The sequence below is a fragment of the Leptonotus elevatus genome, chromosome 1 (assembly GCF_054856555.1).
Source record: "Leptonotus elevatus isolate MCC_2025b chromosome 1, RoL_Lele_1.0, whole genome shotgun sequence".
Classification (NCBI taxonomy): domain Eukaryota; kingdom Metazoa; phylum Chordata; class Actinopteri; order Syngnathiformes; family Syngnathidae; genus Leptonotus; species Leptonotus elevatus.
In genome coordinates, this window is record NC_141239.1 from 1,280,091 (window position 1) to 1,304,905 (window position 24,815).

At 39.5% G+C, this 24,815-nt stretch overlaps 2 protein-coding genes across 2 annotated transcripts; one reads left to right on the top strand and one right to left on the bottom strand.

Moving 5' to 3' along the window:
- Positions 1 to 309: 309 nt before the first annotated feature.
- LOC147180267 (EEIG family member 2-like) lies at positions 310 to 11,176 on the bottom strand. The gene is made up of 11 exons (XM_086067237.1): positions 10,872 to 11,176; positions 8,979 to 9,099; positions 8,652 to 8,681; positions 8,285 to 8,401; positions 7,476 to 7,522; positions 3,912 to 4,015; positions 3,460 to 3,540; positions 2,842 to 3,049; positions 2,569 to 2,705; positions 1,540 to 1,603; positions 310 to 1,345 (listed from the first exon to the last, which is right to left on the bottom strand). The coding sequence occupies exons 1-11, from the start codon at positions 11,012 to 11,014 to the stop codon at positions 1,303 to 1,305; spliced, it is 1,095 nt and encodes a 364-aa protein (XP_085923363.1). The 5' UTR covers positions 11,015 to 11,176; the 3' UTR covers positions 310 to 1,302.
- Positions 11,177 to 12,416: 1,240 nt separating this feature from the next.
- Positions 12,417 to 24,612, top strand: LOC147180268 (mitochondrial adenyl nucleotide antiporter SLC25A24-like). The gene is made up of 10 exons (XM_086067202.1): positions 12,417 to 13,106; positions 13,248 to 13,374; positions 14,899 to 14,986; positions 15,876 to 15,987; positions 19,545 to 19,703; positions 19,780 to 19,932; positions 20,011 to 20,118; positions 21,494 to 21,661; positions 21,764 to 21,914; positions 23,966 to 24,612. Exons 1-10 carry the CDS (start codon positions 12,927 to 12,929, stop codon positions 24,145 to 24,147), a joined length of 1,428 nt encoding a protein of 475 aa, XP_085923328.1. The 5' UTR covers positions 12,417 to 12,926; the 3' UTR covers positions 24,148 to 24,612.
- The last annotated feature ends 203 nt before the right edge of the window (positions 24,613 to 24,815 follow it).

A 24,815-nucleotide genomic window follows, 5' to 3' on the forward strand; every position in this document is an offset into this window, starting at 1 on the left:
GGTCACCTGCTGTCGACCTCCAACGTAACCAATTTTTTTTTTTAACATTTTGATTTATTAATAAACAAATACAACTTATTTCTTTGTCACTGTAATGCATTTTACCCTAGCGATGTTTTTTTCTTTTTTTCTTACCTCTTATTTATACATTGCGTCATTGTCATAATGCGTGCGCAGTCATGGTCCCAACGGTTTTCCGAGAAATATTTTTGTCATTAAAGTCATATCTGAAAGCCAGCATGGGTGTTTTAAAAGCGCCCTTGAGTTTAAAATGATTACAAACAACAAAAAACACTACCTGGCAAAATGTAAAAAATAAATAAATAATGTTTATTCATCATAAAATTCTGTGGAGTGAATCGAAATGACATTACTTAGTGCTAAACAAATGAGTACAGTAAAACCCTGTATTTTCTTTACCTGAGATAAACACTGTACAAAGCCATAAACTGACAAAAGCTGCTAATACAACAATTTTAAAGAGTTGATACAATTTGACCTGATTTCATACCACATGAATGTGTGGTTGTGTGTTAGCTTTTTTTTTATCCATTATTTTCCAGACAGGCACTTAAGTTTCAAGTAAGCTTTTTTTTTTTTAAATCCATTTTTCAGTAATGACATAAAATTTTACTTTGAAAGGACAGTCAAAGTTTTATAACAACTCTGTTGGCGTGCCCTCATTTGCTGAGCACCATCTACTAAGGTTAAATAATTAAAAACACAATTAACAAACATTAGTGTTAAACATTTATGACTATTTGTTACAAGACAGTAATTTACATGTGACAAAATTAATTATGTTGCATAAATAGTACACTGTCATACCCTCTTTCACTTATCACATTCAATAGTAAAAGCTTTGGAGTAGTCAAGATCAGAACAGTCGCTCACGACGACGACGAAAACAAAATGGGCGAACTGGGAAAACGGAAATACACTCATAACACCAGTAAAAGAAACAAAAATGGAAATGACAAGACTCAAATATTGAAAGTTGAATAATTTTGTATTGATGTAATTCATAACCTTTTCTTTTCTTGTACATGCTGTAGATTCCAGGATGACTGATGCCTGCTCAGTTGCCAACACTGTGGCCTTCAACTGCACCCGTCGAACACTAGGGGGCTTTCCTGGTCTACAGATGCAGCACAGAAGGTCAGTCCCGCACCGCACCGCACACAACTGCCCCCGTCTTCGTGGAATGAAGTGAGGACAGTTCCTGATGCCACTTTCAAGGTCTTCCGAATGCATCGTATGTAATATGGCACCTTTCGCGATGGTCACATGCTTCTCAAAAGCTTAGTGCTTGATCACCACCTGCTCAAAAGCTCCCGCTGCGCCCCTGAAAGAAAACGCCGCGCATATTTTACATTCCAGAAAAACAAGGACAGATATGCGGGTCTTATACTAACTCACACTTGAAATTATCTTACACGACTTACGACAATTCCACATTTGCATTGTACTCTAAATTATAAAATTGGAATGAATTCATCAAGTGGGGAACAAGACATTCCACAGTTGCGTAACACCCACCGAGTGTGCTGGCTTCCCAAAGCCGTGCTCCCGCCAGGACCGACAAACAATCGGAGTCCTTCCTCTGCGACAAAGACACACGCATTACAACCTGTTAACGCTCAGTAACTGTCAGTTGAAAGAACCCGACCTTGTATCGGGGTTTTAAGGCGCTACATATACTGTACTGTGTTATTACTTTGTTGAACCGCAAAAACATTGTGCGATTGTCAAGGAAGCAGCGGTTTGGCAAAAAGTGAGGAAACGGGCAATGATAATGAGCATTAGGATATTTTGAGAGGCTGTTGGTGATGATCGATTGGCACGTTCACTGACTGAACCTGTGCATTTTGTTTTGCGCTACCGAGCTGTGGTAGGATATATGAAGCTAAGCTAACAACGCGTTAGCAAATGTAGACGTTCTGTTGTGTAGTAGACGCTGCACTTTTCCTTTTTTTAGATCTGAAAATAATCCCAAATTTGGAACATTCTTTGTCTTTTGTGGTCTATTTTTTTCCTGGCTCGTCTTGATTGTGCGTCCGCAGTAAAATTAGTGTGTGTTTGTGTGTGTGTGTGTGGCAACGTGAACCATGCTTTGATTTTTTTGTAATCGATTTAGGACCCAATAGATAGCTTCTTTTTTTTTTGGTAGGCCAATGCTGATATTTGTCAGAATAAAATTTGGATAACCCATTAAAAAAAAAAAGAAAGAATATAATGAATAAAATATGATAATAATAATAATAATGATGAATTACTGGCAGAGCACATTGACTGTTTTGCAATGCTTTGTCCATTTGTATTTGGTTTACCTTTGCAACAGAGAAAAAAAAAAGAGCACAAATATTTGTTGTTGTTTTGGGGGGAAATTAGCGTTCGGGTGTTATGTTGCAACATGTTATTGTGACCAGCCAAGCCATGTCGTCCATTTTCCAGCTCGCCATTACGAGCAGAGCATCCCGTGCAAGTGCAGTGAGACGCCGCATCACTTTAACGTAATTTGATCCCATCAGCAGGATGCTTGCGGACTTCCCAGTTTTAAGTACACACCCTCCGTGCTGGAGTCCAAGATACTGTGACTGAAGTCCTGGCCCTGCAGGATTTTGTCGATGATGTCGTCTGCGTTGACTCTGGTGTCGTTTACCCTCGTCAGCTGATTCTCCATCGAGTTCTGCTTGACTGGATGTCTTAATTCAGACAAAAACAAGGTGGGATATTGTGTCAGTGTGCTCGGCGGGAAAAACGACATACAACGGCGTCTTGACCCCAAAACAGATGGATCGTCCATATTTACGTGTTGGTTTAGCCGGAAGCGCGCGTTACCTTGATGCTTTGGCAGTTGCGGAGTTGTGTTCCGTAGTGTGATGGCAGCGTGCAGGGTTCGGAGGAGAGGACCGGCTCTCCCTGTCTGCCGTCTCCATCGGCGGCTCATTAGGCTCCGGGATGCTGCCAATGCCGATGGAGGCGGAACCTCCCGACGCGTTCCTTCGATGGCTGAGATCTGGCGAGCTGGAATGATTTGAGCTGTAGCCTGGAAAATAAGATGAGCTTGATGAGATGAGAGGGAATTTTCTATTTGTCTCAGGGAGAAAATATATATATATATATAAATATATATATATATAAATATAAATATATATATATATATATATATATATATATATAAATATAAATATATATATATAAATATAAATATATATATATATATATATATATATATATATATATAAATATATATATATATATATATAAATATAAAAATATAAATATATATATATATAAATATATATATATAAATATATAAATATAAATATATAAATATATATATATATATATATATATATATATATATATAAATAAAAATATATATATAAATAAATAAATATATATTAAAAAAAAATATATATATATATATATACATGTGTGTGTGTGTTTGTGTACCTGAAACTTTGGACTGTTGACTGGTGTAGCTGGATGTTCTTGTGTGACCGCTGGTAAGCCTTTCCTCGAGAACTGGAGTCCCTGAGTATAACAAAAATCAGCATTTCAGGTCAACCTGTACATTATTTACCATCTTAATCCCATTATGAAGTGTTTATTGTGGGGGTCGTAGTTTGCAGTGAAGGACAATGTGTTTGTAAAATATACATCATCATTTTTTAGTTAGTTTTAGTATAATTATTGGTTCTAGCTATGCTATCCTGTTGAGATGCACAGCCTTGTTGTAAAATTCCATTCTAGATTTGCACTTAAAGCTTCTTGTAAAAATGGTTTGCGTTTTCCTCTGCAATGATGATGATCTCTATGTTGCTGTGATCGTGAAAAACATATTTTACTTCTTATAAAGTTGAAAATAGATTTGTAAGATAGAGGCTGTTTGTGCGTACGAGTACCTGTTGCTGAACGGGATGTGTGCATATCTCCTCCCTTTCGCTCCTCGAGTAGACACTCCGACTCAGCCCGTGGTATACTCAATGACGTGGCTGTAGACGAGGGCCTTGAGCAAATTATTGGATTATGGACAATAGTTTTTATGTTAATTTTAAAAAGAAGCTACAAACATAAAGCTTCCTAATCAGTGAATACATCAGAAGCTCCAAATTTGAAAACATAAAAATAAATAAATAAAATAATAATAAATAAATAAATAAAAATAAAAGAGCAATGATGATGACATTTCCGAATGAACAATACTGAGCTCTTAAATAAGAGAAAAAGAAAAAAAAAAGAAAAGAAAAAAAAAAGAAAAGAAAAAAAAAAAAGAAGCTCCAAATTTGAACAGAATCTGTTCAGTGAGGCTGGTTGTCATTTCAAAACAATGTCAAGTAAATCCAATTGTCACCATGATATAAAAACCCACACGCTTCTTTTGAAGTATTAAGATGGCAGACAAAAATTCATCACGGCCCATATCCCTTCAGTTACATGCAAAGATTACATGTTAACTTACAAAATGCATGATTCACGAGTTGATTCCAACGGTCGTAGCTTTTTAAAGACGCGACGAGCGAATGACGAGGGCGGGGGAAGCACAGTCGAGAATGCATCAGATTTCCATCGCGAGGCGCTCGAAATCCTTCGCATGCCGTGAGCAGCAATGAGTGGGACGACTGACTGGGCTGCCGCTTGTTTACGCTTGAGACAAGACCGTTCCTTGGCTGCAGCTTATGTATTATTACCAGGAGGAGGATTGCGTAATTGCTCGAGTCAAAGGAATGAAAATGACTCGAGTCAAAAGGAACGAGTATTGATCTTTCTTGAAATGATTACTTTGAGTGAAAAAAAATCCACTCGAGCATTAAATTACTGGTAAATAAGTTATAAGTCACTTATGATTTATTTTCTTATCAGCGCATGAATGTCAAAAAAGGCAAAAAATAGAAAATGGCAATATGCAACTTCAGATATTTTCTAACAATATAACTTTGGCCAAAAATTCATTCAATATAAATATTTATAAAATAACCTAAATGAAGGCAAATTCAGACACAAGAACTGGTCTTAAATGAACTTTCTTTGTTTACACTTAACACAAGAGGCTGACCAGCCAGAGATTACGTAAAAAAACGCAACATTAAAAGAAGTGCTTTTAAGATGAAATGTGGACATCTTTGAAAGGCAAACATCGATTCAATGTGAAGCCATGGCTGTTTTGCTTCTTCTGACCGAGTCACACAGACGGGCTTTCCGCCATCGTTTCCGCCATGCTTTGTAAATGTAAATTAGTGACTTTGAAAACTTTGCAGCTGTGTTATTGAAAGAAAGAAAAAAAATCCATAAATATTTCACTTGATTATATGAAATGGATTAAATGTAGTGTTACGACTTACTTAGTGTACGATTGGATTAAAAGTTATGTAAATCACCGGACTTAACACGCAGTCCAATAGAATGGTTACCAACCCGAATGCGGTGTTCCACAAGGGTCTGTATTGTGTCCAAAACAATTTCTTATCTATATTGATCAGTTCCAGCTATTGCATGCAAAAACAACAGTGAAAAACCTAAGAAATCCGTACTGGAAAAAATATTACTACTCTAATCTCTGTCATTCATTTTCATACTATATGATTGCTATGCAAATATTGAAATGTCATATTGGATTTTTCTTTTTTTAATATCAAACTTGATGCATGAAATATCCCCCAAAAAACTGAAATATCAAAATGTGTACCAACCTCACTAAAAATTCAAGTATAGTTATGATGGTGAATAAATGAAACTATTTATTTCACGTATACGGCACAATGAAGCGTTGCTTCTACCCTTTCCTCTTCTTTTTTTTTAACCTATACACGCTTTTACATTTTACATTTTTAAATCTTTCTCCTTCTTCTGTTATGACCCCCCCCTCTGATAATAATTGAAAGAGAAAACTGAGCAGGGGAGTTTTGGCATGTCACAAGCTTTGCCAGAAGTGAGCAGTTAACATCACATCCTGTCTGACATCCAAACAGGGCTCGCGTCTTCCTTATTGTTGATCTTATCACTTATCAGCTGTTGCAAAAGAGCATGAATGACCAGGCGGCGTGTTATCAGCGCGCAGATAAAAGCTGAGGATCAAAACTATACTTTCATCTCTTTGGGCAATTTTAACATCAGAAAAGGGCAAGTGCGTCAGTGTACTGACAGACAGGATGTTTGTTTGATGTCTGGAATATGCAGTGGGACGCCCCGCAGGCGGTACAATTTGGAAGCGGACAAACATTTTCAGCAACTATGTTGCCTCAAAAGTCTCAAGAATCCAGACATCAAAACAGTCATGGCGTCTGATGGCGTCTGATGGCGTCTGATGTCGCCGAGTGCCTCAAGTGATACGTGCAACTGACATTCTCAGTACAATATAACAAAGACATTGAAAGAATAAAATGTACATCGAAGTGTTAAGGTGAAACTAATTTGATTATATGCAGGTTGACTTATGTTAACCATGTCCATGTCCCCAGAACTAGCTTCAGTAGCCGAGGGTCGGACCGCCAAGGCCCCCCGCCTTTGGCTGCCACCCAGCTCACTGCGCACCGACCCCTTTGGCCCCTTCCACCGGTGGTGAGCCCATGGGAGGGGGGGGGACCCACGTTGCCTTTTCGGGCTGTGCCCGGCCCGGCCACCAGACGCTCGCCTTCGAGCCCCACCTCCAGAGGGGGGCCCCGGTGACCCGCGTCCGGGCAAGGGAAACGAAAATCCAAAGTTTGTATTCATCATTGGGGTCCTTCGAGCCATGCTTTGTCTGGTCTCTCACCTAGGACCTGTTTGCCATGGGTGGCCCCACCAGGGGCATGAAGCCCCGGACAACATAGCTCCCAGGCTCATTGGGACACGCAAACCCCTCCACCACGATAAGGTGATGACTCACGGGAGGAGCTTAACATAAGTACTCCTACTCCTCCACGTTGAGAGGAACCAGTTGAGGTGGCTGGGGCATCTGGTTCGGATGCCTCCTGGGCGCCTCCCTGGGGAGGTGTTCCGGGCATGTCCTACCGGCAGGAGGCCCCGGGGACGACCCAGGACACGCTGGAGAGACTACGTCTCACGGCTGGCCTGGGAACGCCTCGGGATCCCATCGGAGGAGCTGGCTGAAGTGGCTGGGGAGAGGGAAGTCTGGGCTTCCCTGCTAAAGCTGCTGCCCCCGCGACCCGACCCCGGATAAGCGGAATTGAAGACGGAACGGAACGGAACTTATGTTAAATTGTGTAATCAAGTCAATCGTTCCCCACCACATAAAAGCTATGCTAGATTCTAGTCGGAATGCTTAAAGGTTTTATGATGCCGAATGTTTTGACTGAGAATGGTTGAAGGAAACCGCCTCGTATTATTATTTGCTATGGGAATAAAAACAATCAGATGTCGACCAGCACTCTATGAACTCGACACAAATCCAAGTTGAAATCCCCACTTAAGTCATTAGAATTTTAAAACTATTTTCAAATGAGAAAAAAAGCCAAATACAGCATCCTTACGTTTTAAAACAGGGGTCCCCAGACATAAGTTGTGTTGTGATGACCACCTGTAAGACAAGGTAAAGGTCAGTTGCGAGATGACAAAACAATTGATTCTATCAAAAGAAGGGGGAATAATAGAAAATAGAAAAAACGTGTTCTATCTATTTTGGCTTTTAAGAATTCTGAATTAGGAACTTAGCTTGAGTAGTTCCAGTACCGTGCTTCTCAACCTGTGTTTGATCGAACCCCAGGGGTTCAGTGAGTTAGTCTCGGCGGTTTGGCAGAGGTCAAGACACACACACCCGACTCAAAATGTTTGATGATCCTACACCCTGCTTGGCCATCATTGGCTGCAGGTGACCACACTGCATCGCTTGGCCTATCAGCGCTTGTTGTGATGGTACGTCATGTGATTTCTTTATCATTGTAATCCCTTCATACTATGGCAACCCAAAAAAAAAAGAAAAAAAAAAAGAAAGTGGTCGGACGAATATGTGCAATATGAATTGACGTATAACTGAATGGATGGTGTTCCGCAGGGTTCAATTCTGGGGCCTCTGCTGTTTTCATTAGTTCTGCTGCCCCTTGGGATCCATCTTAAGAAAACAGTGGCTGTTGTTTTAAAGTGCTCTTTAAATAGAGTTAAATGATTTGGTTCAGCAGTTAACCGTATACGTATATGTCTTGAAATTTTTTTTTGTCGATAAAGAAGGGTTCGTCGAATGCACATAGGAAACTGGTGGGGTTCAGTACCTCCAACCAAGTTAAGAAACACTGTTCTAGTATCAACTATTATGGTTCTGAGACGTCTCTTGTCAATTTGGTACCTTAAGAATTGAATTGTCCTGTCTGGTTTTCTTGGTATCGTATCCCTCCAGGAGACATCTTCTTGTAGTGCCGCCCGACCCAGCAAACTCGGACAGATTTAAATCAGCAAAGCCGAGCTGTGAAATGGACGCAAGTAATGAAAATTGTGAGAAATAAGACACAGAATAGACAAGGCAGGGATAGTTACTTGTTAACGGCGTGGATTTCTGAATCACAGATATTTCAATCAGTAAGCCGGAACTAAACATAAAAACAGTCACGGTGTTAATGGTACACCAAAGTCCGGCTGTGGACTGTTATCGTATAAAAAGTAGTGATAACACTGTGCCAATGGATTATTGATTTGGACGCTCATGGATGAAATACCTTTGCAAAGGTTTTCCCACCCTTCAGTTCCTGGAATGACAAGAACACCAAAGTGAGTTTGCGTACTTCAGGACATAAATTGTATGATTTTATTATAGCGCATTTGTGGGTTAAATATGTTTGGACTTTTTATAAAAAAAAAGTCCATAGAACATCACAGTAGGACCAAATTCAAAATATCATTCACGCCTGCTCTACATGATGAGTTTGGGTTCCTGGTTACAAATGAACATCACTTCTTGACTCCTACAATAATTGTCGCTAATAATTCGACACTTTCTCACATCAACAGAACAAATGTCGGGCCCGAAACTGAAAATTGTGTACCTTGCGCACCGACACCCGACACACGCATGGATCCAGCACACCTGTCCGGGGATTGGCACTCATCTTGCACATGAAGGAGAATCGCTTCCTCCAGTGCACACAGTTGGCTTGGACGGGCTCCCTTGAAACAAAACACATTTCAAAACTTGACTCTGACTAACCACAAGGAGGGCTTACAATATTCATATTCACGGTTCAAAATAGCATCCAAATGAAAATCCCCTGACTTACACATGGGCTTAAGACTCAACAAAAGCTTTGAAAATTGTGTTTACAGTATGGTTTGTTTGTTTGAGCAAACCGTTACCACGGCAATATTTTGACGACTGCGCTGGCACGAGTTACGTCTCAGCTCGTTTTTCCGCAGTGACTCATATTGGCTGCACGCGATGGATGAACAGTTGGGTTTTTATTTTGGTGCAAAGGAAGGAAGTCATCATTTTTCTTGTTTTAGTCATCACGCTGGAGTCCTTAAAAATACCTTCATGTTACCTTTATATACGCAATGTATGACTGAACCCCGAATCTCTGAACTGTGAAGCAGATTTGCTAACCACTAGGGCTCAATGCTGCTGTATTATATACAGTAACGTAAAACAATAAATAAATCAATAAAAACGCAGTGAATGTTTGCTATGTGTAAATTTGCTAACGTCCTAGCATTAAATGGTACAGTGACACAATTGCTGTCATCTGACACTATTATGGTTTTGAGACATCAGTTTAGTAAATGAATACAGCATATGAATGTATAAGCTTGTAAACAACTGCGCTTCGTAGTTGCTAGGCAACAAGTAAAGTCATCGTATTCCATTGTACATAGAGTACTCCCTTGTACAATAAGTTAATGTACCCCCACACAATTAGTTACTACCTTCCCCAGTTGCCTGCTTGTACAATAAGTAATCCTCACTTGTACTCTTTCACAATAAGTACGTTAAAGTACTCCCGTGTACACTCGTACGTACAATAGTTAAAATACTCCTAGTTTGTACTTTCACAATAAGTACGTTAAAGTACTCCCCTGTAGACTCGTACAATAGTTATAATACTCCTAGTTTGTACTTTCACAATAAGTACGTTAAAGTACTCCCGTGTACACTCGTACAATAGTTAAAATACTCCTAGTTTGTACTTTCACAATAAGTACGTTAAAGTACTCCCGTGTACACTCGTACGCACAATAGTTAAAATACTCCTAGTTTGTACTTTCACAATAAGTACGTTAAAGTACTCCCGTGTACACTCGTACGTACAATAGTTAAAATACTCCTAGTTTGTACTTTCACAATAAGTACGTTAAAGTACTCCCGTGTACGCTCGTACGTACAATAGTTAAAATACTCCTAGTTTGTACTCTTTCACAATAAGTACGTTAAAGTACTCCCGTGTACACTCGTACGTACAATAGTTAAAATACTCCTAGTTTGTACTTTCACAATAAGTACGTTAAAGTACTCCCGTGTACACTCGTACGTACAATAGTTAAAATACTCCTAGTTTGTACTTTCACAATAAGTACGTTAAAGTACTCCCGTGTACACTCGTACAATAGTTAAAATACTCCTAGTTTGTACAACTCCGATGCACCATTTCCACTCATGTCTTGCTTGTACACTATGGAACTGGTTTAGAAGCTACTGTTATCTAATTAATACGTCCAAACCATCATATGTGGCGCTACATGACATGAAATGACAGCAATTGTCAACTAAGTTTCAATTTAGTGCTCAAACGTTACCTACTAGTTTAGACAAGTTAGCTAAAAAGCTAAACGATGAGTTCTGACCAAACAAAAACTCGTCCATTTATTATACAATTCAAAAACATTTCTGGCTGACGTAAAACAAGTGACCGGCTGCTAAAAATAGTTGCAAAAATGTCCAATCTTACCGAGAAGACTCTTGGACGAAGGCGCCGTGTAGGAGGCGCACTTTGCAAAACAAGACGCCGTTGACGAAGGGGACTGACGACAGCTCGTCCAAATCGAAGTCCACTTTGAATTCGAATCGCTTCTTCATGAGAAAGAACGACATGCTGCGTGGCGTGGCAGACGACAAGTGCCGACAGAAGCCAGACGGGACTTTCTCCACCGACTGCTGCCCCCGCTCAGCTGTTAGAAACGTTTTCAAACTTCACATGGGCTTCTTCCTTCCCACCCACGACTTGCTTGCTGAGACACTCGTGACGTGGCATCATTTCATTGGCTGCAACGCTGATCTTCCTTCCCACCCACGACTCGCTTGCTGAGACACCCGTGACGTGGCATAATTTCATTGGCTGCAACGCTGACACGCATCATTCACTTCTCGCCATTCAAAATGTCGCTGCACCTGGTTTTTGCTCATATCTTGTATTTATATGACTTTATATTACCGTGTTTCCGTTTCCTAGAAGAGCCCGACGCTCCAGTCTGTCACTAAGAAGTCATAAAAAGCAGCTCGCCGTCACAAAACGACTTAACACTATGACGAAACCACAACAAAGCCTACAACCCTATTTCGAATGTAATTCAATATAAATAGCATTGCCGACACCGATACAGGTAAAGTTTTACTACATGTTTAGTCAATTCCAGTAGTTAAAATCATCACTAACAAGCCAACCTAGGTAGTGCGTATTTTTAAGGTAAATTGCTTAGGTTATTATAGTACATTAAATAGCAGTATTAGAAAATTCTGCATGTTCAAGGGTGTAAATTGTAGTAATTATTATTTTCGTATTTTGCATGGGTGTCGAACTGCACTCGGGGGGGGGGGGGGGGGTATTTAGGCCCAACCCCACTCCACCCAAAATTGTCCCCCATCGCCACTGACGTCAGGTACATAAACCAATCTTGTGGACACATACACACACTCACACAGTAAATATTTCAATATATATATATATATATTTTTAAAGAGTAAGCAACTGCAGTGTAAATGCAACGGAAGATATCAAGATTTAGAATAAAAGTGATGGACAAAATGAATATACTGCAGTTCTTAAGTGTGTTGTACTGTGCCTCAACAAATAAGCAAATTACAGTCGATGTCAACAAACATATTAATAAATAATTGTTAAATGCAAAAACGGTTAATTAATATAGTGGTTGGTGACAAAGGTTTAAATTTATTTAGAAAATTATGGTAAATTTATTTAAATGGTGGAACTGAAAGGGAATTATAAATGTGAAACATTTCCTCTACAAAATAACAGAAAATATATTATTGCCTCTATGCTCATTTTCATTTAAATGTTTTTATATAAATACATTCTTTCAACAATTATAAAAAAAAAATCATGTGATCATTAAAGGGTTTTTATTTTGTATTTTACGTTTGAAAAATGTCACAAAACACCAACCAAAATGTAACAAAAAGATTGTGCAGTTGAGTCACCTTTCAAAATCAGCAAAAAGTTTTCCAATGACATTTTAAAATACTGTGGCTCAACCCGAAAAGTTGCTAAATCCAGCAACACAAGCGTTCCATCGGCAGCAACTGCAACGAAATGCTGCCCTCAGGCGGCCGCCAATTGCACTGCACTTCAGAAACCCTCCACTGGGTGTTTCAATTTACCACACGTCCGTGAAGATGGATGGAGAGATTAGGCCAACATTTCCTGCTCCGGTGCCGCTCCTCGGCGCACAATGATAGCATCTTCGTGTACGTCGGGGCGTTTTGTAGTCTCGGCGTCGTCGCCGTTTTTCCGCAGAAAACGCTGCGAATCGCGTCGCAGCAGTCGTAGCTCCGCCCTCGCACCACTACCGCAGTTCCTTCTCGGAAAACCGCGGAGCTGTTTTGCGCTGTTGTTGGGACTATCTGTCCGATCTGCCGGCAGCTGTTTCGACAGCACCCCCCTCTCTTGAGTTTTGATTTTGACGTTCGAACCTCGCGGATTGCTCCCAACATGGATTAAAAGCGTTTCGGTCCTCGCACGCGCCGCTTTTGCACACGACCCCGCGCGATGATTCGGACGGTGGCGAGCGGTTTGCTGCCCACAGCCCGGTGCTGGGATGCCGATAGTCAGCGCTCCTACCAGGACCTGTTCGAGAAGCTCGACACCAATAAAGACGGCAAGGTGGATGTCGCCGAACTGCGCGTGGGCCTGAAGGCGATGGGAGTGTTCCGACAAGGTGCTGCTCAGGTACAGCCCCGAGCCCCGAGCCCGGCTGGGAGCTTGTGTGCACTCCGGAGCCCTCTTCGGTCGGGTTCCAAAATGTTTGCATGCATTCCGTGCTGGCAAGAATGAGCCTGTGTGTGTGTTTGTGTGTTTGTGTGTTTGCAGAAAATTGTATTGAGCGGTGACAAGAATAAGGACGGCAGTCTGGACTTCCACGAGTTTACCAGATATTTGAAGGAGCACGAGAAGAAACTGCGGCTGACGTTCAAGGGTTTGGACAGAAACGACGACGGTAGGAATTGCATCACCTGTGAAAACACCCTGCACGAGTTCACTCACATTGGCACACATTCAGCTCCGGAAGAAAAACAAAAAAAAACTGTTTACATTGAGTGGTTCTCAAACTAAAATACAATACAAATGTTGTCATTTAGTCGCAGAAAATAAAAAAAAATGGTCAGTTACCATAAAATGCCCAGTGGTTTTTGGCCTCTTATTTATTTATTTTTAACTCATTCACTGCCATTGACGGCTATAGACGTCAAAAATTCATTTAAACTATTTCTATTAGTATAGTTTTATTAGTATAGTTTTTTCCCCCCATTTTTGTCAACAAGAGTATGAAAACCTAGAATTGTTTTTGTACATTTAGGACAGATATAAAATGTGTGATTAATCGTTTACTAGTGAAGTCATGCAAATAATTACGATTACAAATTGTAATCGCTTGATGCCCCCAATTAAATATTTATTTTTTAAATTCATTCACTGGCATTGACGTAAAAAATCCATTTGAACTAATTTTATTAGTTTAACCCCCCCCCCCACACACACACACACACACACGCACACACTTTTTAATCGTGAGTTTACTAGTGAAGTCATGCAAATAATTACGATTACAAATTGTAATCGCCTGATAATGTTTTAATCATCTTTTTTTTTTTAAAGAAAATATTATAAAAAAGTAGTACTATTTTTTCAATCGTAATTAATCGCATGAATTCACTAGTTAACTCACGATTAATCACAAATTGTATATCTGTTCTAATACAATATAAAAAAAACACTAGGTTTTCATACTCTTGTTAACAAAAGTGGGAAAAAAATTTAAACTAATAGAAATAGTTCAAATGAATTTTTGACGTCTATAGCCGTCAATGGCAGTGAATGAGTTAAAAGCAAAATCAATCATTATAACATCTACCCACCCATTATCTACAGTTATACATTGTTATAATAATAATGAGTCTTCTTCTTATTATCATTATTTTTATTGCAGTGCCCCCGCTATTTGCATTGGAAAAATATATGTATATATTAGTGATGTAACCTTGAAAACAATTTGAATCAGAAAATCTGACTTGACTTAAAAGATGCGAGTGCAACGATTTGGCACGTTCCACTTTAAAATATATCTTTTATTCAAGAGTTATATCAAGTTAACAATAATAACAATAAGTTATATGCGCCCCCCACTAGTCTAATCACGGTATTCTGATTAATATTAATTTGTAGAAAAATATGAATTAAGCAGAAAAAGTCTACCCGTTTGTATCCATCTCAGGAGGCGGCCATTTTGCCACTTGAGGTCAACTGAAAATGACATCACAGTGCCTAAGGGCTCAGGTAACCACCGTCATGGCTCACCTGTTTTCTGGGTTTGGTCACGTGACGTTCGCCAGCTGAAATATATTATTGTAAAAAAAGCTTACATCACATGCTCATTATTACGTTTAAAATCCATCGTGTTGCTGTCATAAAAAAAAAAAAATCACAAAATCTACAACTGTAATCATTATTCTCTTTACGTCAGGACGCATTGATGCAACCGAGATCCAGCAGTCCCTTGCAGAACTGGGCTTGGAGATCAGCAAAGTGGATGCCCTGAAAATCCTGCAGAGGTTTGCTCACCAACTTGTGTCAACATTCACTTTTTTTTTTAATGAAAGTCTGCTAGCTTAATGCTAACGTACAAAATAATGCGAAACGCCAAGACAGGCTAACATTTTGTCTAATGAAAGTCTGCTAGCTTAATGCTAACATACAAAATAATGCGAAACGCCAAGACAGGCTAACATTTTGTCTAATGGAAGTTTGCTAGCTTAATGCTAACGTACAGAATAATGCGAAACGCCAAGACAGGCTAACATTTTGTCTAATGGAAGTTTGCTAGCTTAATGCTAACGTACAAAATAATGCGAAATGCCAAGACAGGCTAACATTTTGTCTAATGAAAGTCTGCTAGCTTAATGCTAACGTACAAAATAATGCGAAACGCCAAGACAGGCTAACATTTTGTCTAATGAAAGTCTGCTAGCTTAATGCTAACCTACAGAATAATGCGAAACGCCAAGACAGGCTAACATTTTATCTAATGAAAGTCTGCTAGCTTAATGCTAACGTACAGAATAATGCGAAACGCCAAGACAGGCTAACATTTTGTCTAATGGAAGTCTGCTAGCTTAATGCTAACCTACAGAATAATGCAAAACACCAAGACTGGCTAACATTTTGTCTCATGAAAGTCTGCTAGCTTAATGCTGACACAGGCTACAATGGGAAACGCCAAGACGGGCTAACGACAACTAGCATCAATGTTACAGTACTTGTAAACCTTCAACCAAATGCTACTTTAACAGCACATAAAACAACGCATTGGACTTGCCGGTATTCTGTCAAAGTCCATTCAAAAAAGAGCGCTTAACAACAAACAACAATGAGAAAACAACGACGGGGCTTCACTGTAACATTTGAATTGCCACAACTGAACGATATTGGTATTTCCCCCAGCATGGACATCGACGGCACCATGATGGTCGACTGGAACGAGTGGCGGGAGCACTTCCTGTTCCGCCCGGCTCACAACCTGCAGGAGATCATACGCTACTGGAAGCACTCTTCGGTAAGCCTCGCGCGCAGACGGTAAATCAAATGACAGGCTAACATTTTATCTAATGAAAGTCTGCTAGCTTAATGCTAATGTACAGAATAATGCGAAACGCCAAGACAGGCTAACATTTTGTCTAATGAAAGTCTGCTAGCTTAATGCTAATGTACAGAATAATGCGAAACGCCAAGACAGGCTAAATCAAATGCTCGGTTGTGAAACGCCGGTAATCAATTTGCAGCGCAATCAAATCACGCGCTGTCCAGTCGTCGCCCTGCGATAGATTTGATGGATATTTTTCTCTCGGCAGTCGACATTTTGGCCGCTGCTCAGTAAGACTTTGGCTGTCGAAAATAATTAGGTCAGGTTTGTTGCGGCACTCCCGCTGGCTCTTAATCCGAATGAAGTGGCGAGAAGCTCGGCCTGCAGCTTTATGCGGTTTGCTGCTTGAGGTACAGAAAGTGGACAAAAGTATCGGAACGGAAGATTAACACGATTTCGATTTCTGTCTGCAGCAATTGACGTCATCGTAAATCCACACACGATCAATTGAGATGACCCGAGAGGGCACCGCGGCTCACAATCTCGGTTTTATTTCATCCGAGAGATGTTTGATGAGGTTGCGGTCTGGGCCATTAAATGTCCAACCAGGCCGGAAAAGCAAAGGGCATCAATATGGAAGCATTAGAATGGATGTCATAGAACTTAGGGATCTCACCGGAACCCTGATTGATGAAAGAATCGTTTTACGTCATTTGTCCATTTATTTGGCTGCGATACAAAATATAACGGATTCTATTTCTAGCCACAATGCAACATAGGATCCTCGTTATGGTAAGCCATTAAAAAAAAAAAAATATATATATATATATATATATATATATATGTTCTCCATAGTTAGAAGCAGAATCCAACTTAAACTAGTTCACTGCGGTCAACACGTTGAGGAAACGCGGGTTTTGGGTAGTTATAGACAGATCATTTGTATTGATTTGACTTTTATGGCCGATACTGATTAGCAGGTGAAGGGACCGGTAACCCAATATTTGGAGCACATATTCATTTGCAGTAGAAGGAAAAAATTGGTGTAAAAATAAAAAAATTAAACACAAACTCTTAACTTTGTTGTAATGTCATTAAGCATGTTATTTATATATATATATATATATATATATATATATATATATATATATATATATATATTTATTTATATTTATTTATATATATATATATTTATTTATTTATATATATTTATATATATATATATTTATTTATTTATATATATATATATTTATTTATTTATATATATATATATATTTATTTATTTATATATATATATATATTTATTTATTTATATATATTTATATATATATATATAAATATATAAATAAACGTTCAGGGGGCTCACAGGGTCATCGACGTGTCTTAATTTAAAATAAAGCATAAACAAGTAAATAACTCCCTAAAGTTTTCTACAGTAAGTAAAGTTTGTTAAACTCTTTTTTTTTTTTAAGCTGTCAAAATTGTAATAGTTCCCTAAAGTCAACCCAGTTTTCATTTGATCTTATCGGCCTTCCGATTTTTAAAATAGGCCGATGTCGATATTTGTCAAAATGCCGAATATCAGCGCCTGGCTGACGATCGGTGCATCCCTAATTGCGGGTTCGAGTCCAAGCTCTGCCATTCTTGAGCTTGGTTTTTGTAAAGTCAATTTAATTTTCATTATTTTAGTCCCAAAAATATGGCAACTATTTCAGACCAATTATGTGTCCCTGATGATCTCCGGCAGCACACAGTGGTCGGGAACCACCGGTTTAATAAAAAGAAAAGGAAAAACAACATACATGTAAGCGTGTGTTTGTTTTGGAAAGCAGACATGCTGCCTTCTTGCATCTCATTACTGGACCACATGACTTGAAACGACCTCCGCAGCTCGCGCGTCACCAGCGGACGCACAGCTTTTGCTTTTGGGACAAACACGGCGTGATGTTTATCTGAAGCGCTGAAGAGTTCGGTCAACTCGAGCGTGGGCCGTTGTTTGCTTTTCTTCAAACTGTGGAATTTACGATTGGCCTTGAAATAAAATGCCACCGATTGATTTGCAGTCCTTTGCGGCTGTTGTGAATCTTGACTTTAACGTTTGATCGTTTTTTTGTCGGATGCAGTTTGTCAACTTGTTGCCACGCTGTGTCATCGCACTTAAAAAAAACAAAAACATTTTGTCTAATGAAAGTCTGCTAGCTTAATGCTAAGCTACAGAATAATGCGAAACGCCAAGACAGGCTAACATTTTGTCTAATGAAAGTCTGCTAGCTTAATGCTAACGTACAGAATAATGCAAAACGGCAAGACGGGCTAACATTTTGTCTAATGGAAGTCTGCTAGCTTAATGCTAAGCTACAGAATAATGCGAAACGCCAAGACAGGCTAACATTTTGTCTAATGAAAGTCTGCTAGCTTAATGCTAACGTACAGAATAATGCCAAACGCCAAGACAGGCTAACATTTTGTCTAATGAAAGTCTGCTAGCTTAATGCTAACGTACAGAATAATGCAAAACGGCAAGACGGGCTAACATTTTGTCTAATGGAAGTCTGCTAGCTTAATGCTAACCTACAGAATAATGCGAAACGCCAAGACAGGCTAACATTTTGTCTAATGGAAGTCTGCTAGCTTAATGCTAACGTACAGAATAATGCAAAAACGGCAAGACGGGCTAACATTTTGTCTAATGGAAGTCTGCTAGCTTAATGCTAACGTACAGAATAATGCCAAACGCCAAGACGGGCTAACATTTTGTCTAATGAAAGTCTGCTAGCTTAATGCTAACGTACAGAATAATGCAAAACGGCAAGACGGGCTAACATTTTGTCTAATGGAAGTCTGCTAGCTTAATGCTAACCTACAGAATAATGCGAAACGCCAAGACAGGCTAACATTTTGTCTAATGGAAGTTTGCTAGCTTAATGCTAACGTACAAAATAATGCCAAACGCCAAGACAGGCTAACATTTTGTCTAATGAAAGTCTGCTAGCTTAATGCTAACGTACAGAATAATGCAAAACGGCAAGACGGGCTAACATTTTGTCTAATGGAAGTCTGCTAGCTTAATGCTAACCTACAGAATAATGCGAAACGCCAAGACAGGCTAACATTTTGTCTAATGGAAGTTTGCTAGCTTAATGCTAACGTACAAAATAATGCCAAACGCCAAGACAGGCTAACATTTTGTCTAATGAAAGTCTGCTAGCTTAATGCTAACGTACAGAATAATGCAAAAACGGCAAGACGGCCCCGCGACCCTTGTGAGGACAAGCGGTACAGAAAATGGATGGATGGACGGCAAGACGGGCTAACATTTTGTCTAATGGAAGTCTGCTAGCTTAATGCTAACCTACAGAATAATGTGAAACGCCAAGACAGGCTAACATTTTGTCTAATGGAAGTTTGCTAGCTCAATGCTAACGTACAGAATAATGCGAAACGCCATCGCACTTAAAAAAAAGGAAGTTGGAGTAACTTTTGAATACTTGCGCTGTAATCAAGTCGCGTGCGTTTGGCGTGGCGTGCAGGTGCTGGATATCGGCGACAGCCTCGCCATCCCCGACGAGTTCACCGAGGAGGAGAAGAGCTCGGGCGGCTGGTGGAAGCAGCTGGTGGCGGGCGCCGTGGCGGGCTCCGTCTCTCGCACCGGGACGGCCCCGCTCGATCGCTTGAAGGTTTTCATGCAGGTAAATCCACTTCAATCAAGCGTTTTGTCTTTGCTTTGGATAGGAAATGTCAATAAAGTTGTTTTTATTGCCGCAGGTCCACTCCTCCAAAAGCAACAAAATAAGCCTGGCAAAAGGTTTCAAGCAGATGATCGTGGAGGGAGGAGTCACGTCACTGTGGAGGGGCAACGGCACCAACGTTCTAAAAATCGCACCCGAGACTGCCATCAAATTTATGGCATATGAGCAGGTACCAATCGTCTTGGAAGCCATTTTGGATGCAATTTTGAGGGGATGCGGTTCAGCATGATTTTTGTTTTTGTTGCAGTTCAAGAAGTTGTTGTCATCAGAAGGTAAAACCATTGAGACGCATAAAAGATTTCTGTCGGGCTCGCTGGCAGGAGCAACGGCGCAGACCGCCATTTACCCCATGGAGGTAACGTTCATGTTTTTTTTCATTACAGCGAGCCCCCAAACGTACGTGTTGCGAAATGCGCGTGAAAATCTGCCACAGAGAATTTGTCAAGTCAAACGTTTTCTTTACAATATGTTCTACGCGCCACCACCAGTCCGAACACGGCATTGCGATTGATATTGCGTCCGACAAATATCAATTAGGCAGCAAAATCCACCCATTTTTAGCCATCTCGGGGCGGCCATTTTACCACTCGCTGACATTTTGTGCAGCGCAGCCCTCTGCTGTTGACTGAAAATGACATCACAGTGCCTCAGGGCTCCGGTGACAGCCAATCACGGCTCACCTTTTCTGAGTTTGGTCATGTGACCTTCAGCACTGTGATGTCATTTTCAGTCTCCAGCAAGTGGCAGTACAAGGCAAAATGGCCGCCCCCTGAGATGGGTGAAAAAAGGCTGGCTTTCGCTACTTAATTCGTCTTCCTCAAACGTAATATTAACTCTCACTTAACTCTCACTGAAGCAACCCCCTTCGCTCCAGACTGTTTTACTGGATTTTTGCAAGGCCCACAGAATATTGTGTTCTATTGCTATAAAAATATGGAACCTACCAAAAGAAAGATTAGTCTCTTCTTTCATCGGGAAAGAAAGAATATTTCTATCCGTTTCCGCATTACAGCAATTAGCATTTTAATATAGCTAAGTTTCATCATTATTCACAAATCTATTTAAAACACCGGGGAAAAGAGCCTTTTTGCAACATGGCCCTGGTTGATCTCTTATACTCTGCTGCCACCTGCTGGCCGTTTTTGTAATCACTACCATTGCTTTAAACGTCCTTATCAGTTCAGAGGCTGCATCAAAGAAAACTTAAAAAGCATATTTAAAAAACTATAAATACGTTTTTAGGACCATGGCAATATTTAAAATAGAACATATTTATACGTTTTTGGGAGCAAATGAGTTCATCAGAATATCGTGTTTAGACGAGTGGGGCCACATACATCATCAGCATTGGCAAATGTGGCTCTCCTTTCCCACTTATATAATACAGTGGTACCTCAAGTTCTTTTTTTTTTTTTAGATACAAGCTGTCGCTCAGCCATTTTTTTTTTCCTTTTTTGAAGTGAGGGCTACTGGTGGCAGCGAACTTCACAGCGAGCAACAGCTTTCAATTTTTAGAAAGGGTCAAATAATTGACTCATGCTCGCAGTTGAAGTTTACTGTCAAAATGGAACATAGCCTGCTAGCTTAATGCTAACAAGCAGTTCAAAACACCATCGACGGGCTCCGGAAATGAGCATTGCTGGTGCGATGTCATATTTATTGCATTCAACTTGATAACAGAGGACAGCGTACATTATTTTCTTGTGCGCCATTTTGTCTCCTCCCTCAAGGTATTAAAGACTCGACTGACGCTAAGAAAAACGGGCCAGTATTCCGGAATGTTCGATTGCGCCAAGACCATCGTGAAAAAAGAGGGCGTCAAGGCCTTCTACAAGGGCTACGTTCCAAACTTACTTGGCATTATTCCCTACGCCGGGATAGACCTGGCTGTTTATGAGGTACGCAGGCCGGACCGGACCGGACCGGACCGGACCGGACCGGACCTCGCATAGCAATCGGGCAACTTCCTCCTCTCAACCTGTCGCGCGTCTTTGCCGCAGAGCCTGAAGAACGCGTGGCTGTCGTACCACACCAAAGATTCGGCCAATCCGGGTGTTCTGGTGTTGCTGGGATGCGGGACCATTTCGAGCACCTGCGGACAGTTGGCCAGCTATCCGCTGGCGCTCGTGCGCACGCGCATGCAAGCAAGAGGTAAACAAACGCATGAGGAAACGATACAGGAAATGGAAATGTGGTGACGAGATGATTCTTTTTTCTTTTTCTGTTTTTTTTACATGTGGGTCAACTTCACTATTTAAGTGCCTTTTGTGTTCTCATCAGAATCACTTAGTCATCATGACAAACTCTGATAATATAAGAAGTCAAGCATTTGCACACATAAGTACAATGATAAGTCTCCTTAACGCATTCACTGCCATTGACGGCTAGAGACGTCCAAAATTCATTTGGACTATTGATTAGTTTCACTTTTTTTTTTTTTTGAGTATGAAAACCTAGAACATTTTTTTAGAACAGATATAAAATGTGTGATTGGTCGTGAGTTAACTAGTGAAGTCATGTGATTAATTACAATTAAAAATTGTAATCGCCTGATGCCCCTACTAAAAAAAAAGAAGAAAAGATTATAAAAAATTTGGGGTGTCAGACGATTATTTTATTTTTTTTGTAATTAATCACATGACTTCACTAGTTAACTCACGATTAATCACAAAATTTATATCTGTTCTAAATGTACAATTTTAAAAATGTAGGTTTTCATACTCTTGTTAACAAAAGTGGGAAAAAAGTTAAAAATTAAACTAATAGAAATAGTCCAAATGAATTTTGGACGTCTATAGCCGTCAATGGCAGTGAATGAGTTAAATGTGTTGCCTTCATTTTATGTGGATGTACGTGATGTCCATTCTGTCATAGTGAAATATCAACTGATATAAACTTACATTTGATAAGCACTATAAAGTCCTCTTGTCTAACTGAATCATGTTGCAAAGGGAAATTGTGTGCTCATTAAATGCTAACGATAGCCAAAATGTCCACCCTGTCAGCAATCTCAACTGATTTTGCTGTTTGCATGTATATTTCTATTAGTTAAAAAAAAAAAATCCACTATTGTTGAAAATCTAGATTTTTTTATTGTGCATTTAGTTTAGTACATACAATTTGTGATTAATCGCGAGTTAACTAGTGAAGTCATGCAATTAATTACGATTAAAAACTTTAATCGCCTGACGCCCCGAATTTTTTATATTTTCTTTCTTCTTTTAAAATTCATTAGTTTTAGTTGGTTTCAGTATTAATTTTAGTTAAAAAAAAGTGTATTACTTGTGCGCAATATTTAACTCATTCACTGCCATTGACGGCTATAGACGTCAAAAATTCATTTGAACTATTTCTATTAGTTTAATATTTTTATTCCACTTTTAACAAAGAACCTAGAATTTTAAGCGGTTTAGAAGATGGATGGAAAAAAGAAAAAGGTTACTTCTAAATTAACTCATTCACTGCCATTGACGGCTATTGACGTCAAAATTCATTTGAACTATTTTTATTAGTTTAACATTTGGTATGAAAACCTAGTATTTTTGTTATTGTACATTTAGAACAGATATAAAATGTGTGATTAATCATGAGTTAACTAGTGAAGTCATGCAACTAATTACGATAAAAAATTATAATCTCCTGACGCTCCTAGTTTTTAATCATCTTTTCTTTTTTAAATCGCGTCAGGCGATTAGAATTTTTAATCGTAATCGTTAAATTTTTTTACATCTGTTCTAAATGTACACTATTTTTTTCTAGGTTTTCATACAAAAACAAAAAGTGGGGAAAAAATGTTAAACTAATAGAAATAGTTCAAATGAATTTTTGACGTCTACAGCCGTCGATGGCAGTGAATGAGTTAATGACCACTTTCAAGAGATTGAGCAATTTTTAGGTGACAACTTGGTCTCACGAGGTCAAAATGAGAACAGCGGGATGAAGAGGACTGTTTAAGAAAGGTTTCGGTCCATTTATGGATCAAAAACCCGTTGTGATTTTGCCATTCAGCCCCTTGTTCGAGAACAGCAAGTCATTCAAAAAGCACTGAAACATTAAACAGTTGAGAGAAGGTCAAAGTTCACATTGCAAGGTTGCAGTGCATTTTCGAAATCTCACCGAAAGCCCAATATTTGTTTATTCCCATGAAAGCAGGTGGCGAGCTTTTTCCCAAAGTCTTCCCTAATCCATTTCTTTCTGTTCAGCGTCCCTGAATGCGTCGGACCAGCCCACCATGAGCTCCTTACTGAAGAACATTGTCGTCAAAGACGGCTTTTTCGGACTCTACCGAGGAATCCTGCCCAACTTTATGAAAGTCATTCCGGCCGTCAGCATTAGCTACGTCGTTTACGAGTACATGAAGATCGGCTTGGGAATCAGCAAATGACGCTTCACGAGTGCGGGTTCGCCGCGGACGAGATCGACGGGCCCGAGATGACCGAGCTTACGCTGGACCTTTTCGCGGTCGGACGGATGTCGTGTTATTGCACTACGGATGATCTGCTATTAGCGAAAGTATGAATTATTTATACTTTAAGCGCATGCGTCTTTCTTTGTCTTGCTGCTGCTGAGAAAGACACTCAAAATGTACACGCTTTGCAAACAAGACTTGACCTGAAAGACTGAACTGTATGTGAATGCAAAAGATAAAACTGTGAAAATACCAAAACAAACATGTGGTCTCATTTTTGACATCAAGCCTAACAAAATAAATCACGGCTGCTAAAGTTTTATGAAAAGAGTTATTATTAGCTGCTCAGCCCACGTGGACTCCAAAATTGAAACGCTGACATCATTTTAGCCTTTTTTTTTAGCGGGAGATAATGCTAATGGCAACATTTACATACATTAACTCATTCACTGCCATTGATGGTTATAGATGTCAAAAATTCATTTGAATTATTTTTATTAGTTTAACATTTTTTTCCACTTTTGTCAACAAAGAGTATGAAAACCTAGAATTTTTTAAATTGTACATTTACAACAGATATAAAATTTATGATTAATCGTGAGTTAACTAGTGAAGTCGTAATTAATTACAATTAAAAAATGTAA

Bases quoted from the DNA above. Each gene is read 5' to 3' on its own strand.
- LOC147180267 (XM_086067237.1), bottom strand. From the start codon at position 11,014: ATGTCGTTCTTTCTCATGAAGAAGCGATTCGAATTCAAAGTGGACTTC. The intron at 9,100-10,871 runs GTAAGATTGGAC...TTTTGTTTCAAG, and splicing joins TTCGTCCAAGAGTCTTCTCG to GGAGCCCGTCCAAGCCAACT. The intron at 8,682-8,978 runs GTACACAATTTT...TTGTCATTCCAG, and splicing joins GTCGGGTGTCGGTGCGCAAG to GAACTGAAGGGTGGGAAAAC.
- LOC147180268 (XM_086067202.1), top strand. From the start codon at position 12,927: ATGATTCGGACGGTGGCGAGCGGTTTGCTGCCCACAGCCCGGTGCTGG. The intron at 13,107-13,247 runs GTACAGCCCCGA...GTGTGTTTGCAG, and splicing joins TCCGACAAGGTGCTGCTCAG to AAAATTGTATTGAGCGGTGA. The intron at 15,988-19,544 runs GTAAGCCTCGCG...CGTGGCGTGCAG, and splicing joins GCTACTGGAAGCACTCTTCG to GTGCTGGATATCGGCGACAG.